At 34.8% G+C, this 8,983-nt stretch overlaps 1 protein-coding gene across 1 annotated transcript in view; it reads right to left on the reverse strand.

The window, feature by feature from the left end:
* Nucleotides 1-8,243, reverse strand: part of pla2r1 (phospholipase A2 receptor 1) — a 55,218-nt gene extending 46,975 nt beyond the window's left edge. Inside the window, exons 1-2 of the mRNA XM_073826153.1 lie at nt 8,090-8,243; nt 1,075-1,464 (exon numbers count right to left, since the gene is read on the reverse strand). Coding sequence (XP_073682254.1) covers nt 1,075-1,464; nt 8,090-8,243 — 544 coding nt within the window. The remainder of the gene's footprint in view (nt 1-1,074; nt 1,465-8,089) is intronic.
* Nucleotides 8,244-8,983: the final 740 nt, after the last annotated feature.

An 8,983-nucleotide genomic window follows, 5' to 3' on the forward strand; every position in this document is an offset into this window, starting at 1 on the left:
CATAAAATAGCCAATCAGAATCCACCTGGTTTTAAAGCGGCAGGTCTGCTTACAGTGCCTTGCAAAAGTATTCATACCCCTTCATTTTTTTCACTTTTTTTTTTGCTGTAGCATTATGCTAAACTGCTTTAAATTACTTTTTTTTTTTTTTGTAACAACTTTGCAAGTTTATTAGAAATAAAAAACTGAAAAGATCCCGTTGCATAAGTATTCATACCCTTTTCTGGGATACTCGAAATTTAGCTCAGGAGCATTCATATTGCTTCTAGATGTTACTACACTTCGAGTGGAATTAAACTGTGGCAAATTCATTTGAATGAGTCTGATTTAGAAAGGCACACACCTCTCAGAAAAGGTCTAACAGCTGAAAATGCATATCAGAGCAAAAACCAAGTCCTGAGGTCAAGATAACTGCCTGTAGAGCTCAGTGACAGACTTGTGTTAAGACAATGATCTAGGGAAGAGTTCAGAAAAATGAAGGTTCACAGAAGCATTATCCATAATGGAAGACGATTGCAACAACTAGGACTCTAGAAAATGTCTGGCAGCCCCCATCCAAGCTGACAGAGCTTGAGAGGTGAAAAGGTGAGGCAAAGAATGGCAGATAATTGCCAAATGCAGATGTGCAAAGCTTGTCACATCAGACCCAAAAAGACTTGAGGCTGTAAAGGTGCTTCAACTATGTACTGAGTTAAGGGTATGAATACTTATGCAATGTACTTATTTCAGTGTTTTATTTTTAATAAATTTGTAAAATTTGCAAATCTGGTTTTTGCTTTGTCATTATTATGGTGTAGGGAGTGTAAATTGATGTGGGGAAAAACTAATTTAAAGCAGTTTAACATAATGCTGCAACAAAACAAAATGTGACAAAAATGAAGGGGTATGAATACTTTTGCAAGGCACTATAATAAACAGCATGTTATCGCCCATTAGTGTGGACGGTAATATAGTTATCATTATAGTAATCTTTATAGCTATTGTTCTTAGTGTGACCAAGGTTTTAAACTATATTTTAGCTTTTGCTTTATCGCTGATTCTAGTTTTAAAAAAATGTGTCCGAAGACATCTTGCCTTCATATGGGTAAGCGCACGGCCCTTCACCGGCCGCCCCATAAATCCTCCACTGCTGCACGGATACGGCCCTCTTCACCACCACCACTTTGGAGTCCACCACCGCTAGCTTATTATTCATCGCCCCGTACAACATGCTGCCTCCACAGCGCCACCACATGGTTGGGAGGGAAACGTCACACTCAAAGACACCCACGTCAGGCTGCACCAACTTGGTCGCGTTGATCCCTAGACACCGATTGGTGCCCAGATTGTAGAGACGGTGCCGGGACACCCATTTCCAAAGCAGGGCGGCAGACGGGGGCTCACAGCTGGTGAGAGACAGCCCAGTCGAGTCTGCTGAGAGGCAAAGCTTTTGCGATATTCCCTCCAACCGGAAAACACCTTTACCTGAGTCACAAACACAGATGCACAAAGTTACACATGGCAGTTTTCGAATTGGTCATATTTTCTTTACGCTTGGGAGATGTGAGGCCCTAGGGTTTTTTGACCAGTGGGAAAAGCCTTTCTTTAGAGGTATTATATAGCCATTTACATGCAGAGCCATGTTAGATTATAAAGGCAGGTGATATTGGAGATTCAAAGGCATTCAGAGGCACTGAGGTATCAGACAGGTCTGATTATGCAGCGAACAGATAGAAAGATAGAGCTGCTATCTCCAGTTTCACCACCACAAAATGGGGCTTAATATTTCAGAGTTCTCAGAGTCGACAGAGCTGAGGGTCTTTTGTGGGCGTTGACACGAAAGAGTAATTGAAGATACAGGCCAAAGACAAAGATAGTCTCAAACAGTCGAACACACACACAGAGTATTGTCGAACTTCAAAGGTAAGTCATGCATTATCCTCGCCATATGGAATATGCTTGAAAGTATAGGAATTTCTTTTCTGATAGTGATACATGCTCTTAGAATAGAAAAAAGACTAGATTGTTGTATTATTTAGGGCTGTCACTAACGATTAGGTAATCGAATAATCGTTTTTTTATTATGACGATTAACCAAGTAATCGGATAATTAAAATTAGTTTTTTTTTTTTTTTTAATGACTTATAGGAGTAGTTCACTTTTAGAACAAAAATGTACAGATAATGTACTCACCCCCTTGACATCCAAGACGTTCATGTCTTTCTTTCTTCAGTCGTAAAGAAATGATATTTTTTGAGGAAAACATTTCAGGATTTCTCTCCATATAATGGACTTCTATGGTGCCCCCGAGTTTGAACTTCCAAAATGCAGTTTAAATGCAGCTTCAAAAGGCTCTAAATGATCCCAGCCGAGGAAGAGGGGTCTTATCTAGTTAAACGATCATTTTTTTCCCCAAAAAAAACATTTACCATTTATATACTTTTTAATCTCTACACACAGTACACACAGAGCTAGACAAGATCAGCATTTGAGATTAAAGAGTATATAAATTGTAATTTTTTTTTTTTAGAAAATAACCGATCGTTTTGCTAGATAAGACCCTTTTTTCCTCAGCTGTGATCCTTTGAAGCTGCATTTTGGAAGTTCAAACTCAGGGGCACCATAGAAGTCCATTATAAGAAGAGAAAGGTTTTCCTCAAAAAACATAATTTCTTTACGACTGAAAAAAGAAAGACATGAACATCTTGGATGTGAGACAAGGGGGTGAGTACATTATCTGTAAATTTTTGTTCTGAAAGTGAACTACTCCTTTAATATATATATATATATATATATATATATATATATATATATATATATAATAGCAATGAGTCAATAATAGATAGTATAGATATAAATAGATACAGATATGAAGTATCTAAAGCAAGTAATCATATGGTTTTATTGAAAAAAACTGTGAAAATACACAATGTATTATTAACAATAGAGCTAACGTACAATACGCATTAAAACAAATGACTGCAGAGGGCGCCAATGACCTGATGATTGTTTTTACACTTTACTACGCAATCTAATCCTTGTTTAATGTTGACTAGACATTTAAGTAGTCAAATGTCCACTTAATCTTTAATATTTGTCCATTTCTTTACATCAGGAATGCTATAGCCACTGTAATTTCTTGAATATGTGGATGTCAAAACGTGTAAATTCAGAATCAGTGTTCAAGATTTTATTTTAAAATTGCGACGAACATTTCTCATATTCATAAAGATAATGATATATAATCCTGTGTTTGTGTAGGTTTATAAACAATTTACCTTAAAAATCTGATGAACATTGGGTTCCCAGATAAGCATTACAATGAACCCAAACTCACAGTAATATGCGAGTACTCGAATTAAATCGAGGAGTCGTGACAGCCCTAGTGTTATTGTAAATGTTTTGTGTTTGCATAGGTTTATAAATGGTTTACCTTACAAATCTGATGAAATAACGTTCCCATAAGCATTATAATAAACCCAAACTCACAGTAATATGCGAGTACTCGAAATGAATCGAATAATCATGACAGACCTAGTGTTATTGTAAATGTTTCGTGTTTGCGTAGGTCCATAAATTATTTAACTTACAAATCTGATAAAATAACATTTCCATGATTGTTATAAACCCAAACTCACAGTAATATGTGAGTACTTAAATTGAATTGAATATTCGTGACAGCTCTAGTGTTATTGTAAATGTTTTGTGTTTGTGTAGGTCTATAAACAATTTACCTTACAAATCTGATAACATAACATTTCCATGAATGTTATAATAAACCCAAACTCACAACGATATGCGAGTACTCAAATTAAATCAAGGAGTCGTGACAGCCCTAGTGTCATTGTAAATGTTTTGTGTTTGGGTAGTTTTATAAATGATTTACTTTACAAATCTGATGAAATGGCGAAGGTTGCATTCCCAGATGAACATTACAATAAACTCAAACTTACAGCAATATGCGAGTACTCGAATTGAATCGAATAATCGTGACAGACCTAGTGTTATTGTAAATGTTTTGTGTTTGGGTAGTTTTATAAACAATTTAACTTACAAATCTGATAAAATAACATTTCCATGATTGTTATAAACCCAAACTCACAGTAATATGTGAGTACTCAAAATGAATCGAATAATCGTGACAGACCTAGTGTTATTGTAAATGTTTTGTGTTTGTGTAGGTCTATAAACAATTTACCTTACAAATCTGATAACATAACATTTCCATGATTGTTATAAACCCAAACTCACAGTAATATGTGAGTACTTAAATTGAATTGAATATTCGTGACAGCTCTAGTGTTATTGTAAATGTTTTGTGTTTGTGTAGGTCTATAAACTATTTACCTTACAAATCTGATAACATAACATTTCCATGAATGTTATAATAAACCCAAACTCACAACGATATGCGAGTACTCAAATTAAATCAAGGAGTCGTGACAGCCCTAGTGTCATTGTAAATGTTTTGTGTTTGGGTAGTTTTATAAATGATTTACTTTACAAATCTGATGAAATGGCGAAGGTTGCATTCCCAGATGAACATTACAATAAACTCAAACTTACAGCAATATGCGAGTACTCGAATTGAATCGAATAATCGTGACAGACCTAGTGTTATTGTAAATGTTTTGTGTTTGGGTAGTTTTATAAACAATTTAACTTACAAATCTGATAAAATAACATTTCCATGATTGTTATAAACCCAAACTCACAGTAATATGTGAGTACTCAAAATGAATCGAATAATCGTGACAGACCTAGTGTTATTGTAAATGTTTATGAATGATTTACCTTACAAATCTGATGAAATAACGTTCCCATAAGCATTATAATAAACCCAAACTCACAGCGATATGCGAGTACTCGAATTGAATCGAATAATTGTGACAGCTCAAGTGTTATTGTAAATGTTTTGTGTTTAGGTAGTTTTATAAAATATTTACTTTACAAATCTGGTGAAATGGTGGACATTGCATTCCCGGATGAATGTTATAATAAACCCAAACTCACAGTGATATGCGAGTACTCAAATTTAATCGAATATTTTCTTGACAGCCTGACAGTGTTATTGTAAAAGTTTTGTGTTTGCATAGGTTTATAAATGATTTACCTTACAAATCTGATGAAATAACGTTGAATCGAGGAGTCGTGACAGCCCTAGTGTTATTGTAAATGTTTATGAATGATTTACCTTACAAATCTGATGAAATAACGTTCCCATAAGCATTATAATAAACCCAAACTCACAGCGATATGCGAGTACTCGAATTGAATCGAATAATTGTGACAGCTCAAGTGTTATTGTAAATGTTTTGTGTTTAGGTAGTTTTATAAAATATTTACTTTACAAATCTGGTGAAATGGTGGACATTGCATTCCCGGATGAATGTTATAATAAACCCAAACTCACAGTGATATGCGAGTACTCAAATTTAATCGAATATTTTCTTGACAGCCTGACAGTGTTATTGTAAAAGTTTTGTGTTTGCATAGGTTTATAAATGATTTACCTTACAAATCTGATGAAATAACGTTGAATCGAGGAGTCGTGACAGCCCTAGTGTTATTGTAAATGTAGGGTCCAGTGTTGTTTTAAACATCATTGTCTTTTATTTTTATTTTACTTTAAAAGAGTTTAAGACACACAGAGTTTAATTTTTGTCTGAAAGTGTCCTACTTTACCTGCATTCCTACTGCGTCTTGAATGTGTTCCACGACCTTAAATATCTCAGTGACAGATTAATTATTTGCTATGTGAGATCATATAACCCTCTGGAACTGCAAGACCCAAATGGGCCATGTAGAGCATGTTGTTACCGGTCTGAGTGACGGTGTAGGCGTGTGTTTATGTATGTGCTGCTGACCTCAGCTGACCTTGTTTAAAACCAGCTGGGTGACTCACAATGCTGGTTCCCAAGTAGCGCACACATAATGATAAACGAATACCTGGAATGCAGTGCTAGTCGCTTTGGATTAACGCATCTGCCAAATGCATGAATGTAAATGTAAATGCACTGGGACTGTAACAAATCAGGCTGCTGGACGAACTTCAGAAACCTACTGTGTCCATCAGCGGGGGTCATGCTTGTGACATTCCGATTATTAGAGGAGAAGTCATGCAGTATGCTGTATTATTTATGCCAAAAATCATCTGGATATTAAGTAAAAATCATGTTCCATGTGGATATTTTGTACATTTTCTTCTGTAAATATATCAAAACTTAATGTTTGATTAGTAATACGCATTGCTAAGAACTTCATTTAAGGTGATTTTCTCAATTTAGATTTTTTTGTGCACTCAGATTCCAGATTTTCAAATAGCTGTATCTCGGCCAAATATTGTCCTATCCTAACAAACCATACATTAATGGAAAGCGTATTTATTTAGCTTTTTCATGTGTATATGTATAAGATTATAAATCTCTGACCCTAATGAATGGATTAGTGGTCCAGGGTCACAATTATATAAATTCATTTTAATGATTCAAAAAAGTTCTTCTAGCAGTGGTTTTGTATTTCAAATGTAATATAAATACTAAAATCACATTATATTTAGACAAGTTTACCTATATAATGAAGGCAGAAGTTTTTGAACAGTAAGATTTTTAATGTTTTTTAAAAAAGTATTTTCTGATGACCAAGCCTGCATTTATTTGATCCAAAGTACAGCAAAATTTTGAAATGTTTTTACTATTTAAAATAACTTCTTTCTATTTGAGTATGCTTTAAATTTTAATGTATTCCTGTGATTTCAAAGCTGAATTGTTTGCATAGTTATTCCAGTCACATAATCCTTCAGAAATCATTCTCATAATCTCATTATTATTATTGTTGAAAACAGCTGAGTATAATTTTTTTAGTTTTTTTTTTGATGAATAGAACAGCATTTATCTGAAAATAGAAATATTTTGTACCATTATAAATGACTTTATCAGCACTTTTGATCAATTTAAGGCATCATTTCTAAATAAAGTATTCATTTCTATAATTTCTTTCACAAAAAAAAATTATACTGCTATATATTATGTTATCAAGCTTTTGAATAATATAGTATATAATGTTACAAAATGTTTTATTTCAGATAAATGCTGATCTTTGGATCTTTCTATTCATCAAAGAATCCTAAAACAAATATACGCAACTGTTTTAAATATTGTTAATAATAATTGTAATAAACAGCAAATCAGCATATTGACACTAAAGACTGTAATGATGCTGAAAATGTAGCTTTGATCACAGGAATAAATTACATTTTAAAATGTATTCAAATAGAAAGCAGTTATTTTGAATAGTACACGTATTTCAAAGTGTTACTGTTTTCGCTGTACTTTAAATCAAATAAATGCAGGCTTAATGAGCAGAAGAGACTTTAAAAAAACATTAGAAATTTTTGACTGCTAGCGTATGTGTTAAATGATACTAGGGCAAGTTGTCACATCATTCATCTTTCACTAAATATTTGGTGGCTAAATCAATAATTTGATGTCTTTATCGGTTGTTTCCTGTCAGTTTCATCAGCTGGTTAGTGTCATAAATGTTTAACCATTTACATTTAGCTGAGAAGCCAGATTTCATTGTGGCAAACATAGTCTACTCTGTCTGGGTCATGCTGTCCCAAAGGTCAACGTGTGTTCAATTACTTTTGAAAAAGTCAGCTTTTGTGTCTAAGCCTTTAAGGTAAATATTTTCAGTTCTTCTTAGTTCAAAGTGTACTTCCTACAGTTTTTCCAAAGTGTCTCTCTGTTGTATCATGTGATGAGCAGCCGCCTATCGGTTTGTTTGTGTGCAGTAAACTTTCACCAAGACAAGGGCAGCAGTTGTGTAAGTCTTTAAAACACAATACTAAACGTATTTAGCTTACTCTCCAGTTTGAGACTGAAATAGTAGTCTGCAGGGTGATCTCAGACGAGGAATGACACACCACGACCAGTCTTTCACAGAGAAGAGCTGGACTATGCGCTATACATACTAATGCAATCTGCAGACCACAGCACACTTCTTCTAAACGACAAACTCTTGATCCTGACCAAACCCACACGCTTGTGCCACAGAGGACAGTATCGTTTCATAAAGACAGATATATGTCGCGCAGGCCGATTGCACTTACTGTACAGCTCGAGAAGTTGAGTTTTATTCCAAACTTCAGTTTTGTCAGACACTTCCGCCGCAGCACAAGCTAAATTGCTGACATAAAACAGCATATAAAGGACATAAAACGCTTCATGGAAGCGAATACGAAGCGTTCGAGTGTATCCTCGCATTTCCTCTGGAGATGAGCGCGCCGCTTAGACTGTAGGCTGTTTTTCTCCACACTTTCCGCAAGTTTTGCGATTCTCGACGTCACTGGTCTCTCTATAGGGCAGTAAAAGGCAAAATATTCCTCTCCTCTTACAGACCGTCTGCTCTGAACGCGACGCGACCAAATTCGACCGCTTGCATTCGGATGCGTTCTAGAGTCGCGTCGCTTATTGTGTAATAATGCGTCTGGCAAGAAAGTAGCCAAAGTATGGCAATAGTGATATTAAATGCTCCATTTATTTGCACAGAAGCTGCATCTAAAGTGATTTACAATCCACGAAAGCCTATATAAGTGGCCCTGGACCACAAAACCAGTCATAAGGGTCGATTTTTAATCTGGAAGCTGAATAAATAATTGATGTATGAAAATTTCCATTGATGTATGATAATTTGGTTGAGACACAGGACAACTATTTGAAAATCTAACCTTGCAAAAAAATTAAATATTGAGAAAACCGCCTTTAAAGTTGTTAAATGAAGTTCTTAGCAATGCATATTACTAATCAAAAATTAAGTTTTGATATATGTGACCCTGGACCACAAAACCAGTCATAAGGTTAAATTTTACAAAACTGAGATGTATACATCATTTGAAAGCTCAATAAATAAGCTTTCTGTTGATGTATGGTTTGTTAGGATAGGACAATATTTGGCCGAGATACATTTATTTGAAAATTAGGAATCTGAGGGTGCAAAAAATCAA

This window comes from Garra rufa, chromosome 20 (assembly GCF_049309525.1).
Source record: "Garra rufa chromosome 20, GarRuf1.0, whole genome shotgun sequence".
Lineage (NCBI taxonomy): Eukaryota > Metazoa > Chordata > Actinopteri > Cypriniformes > Cyprinidae > Garra > Garra rufa.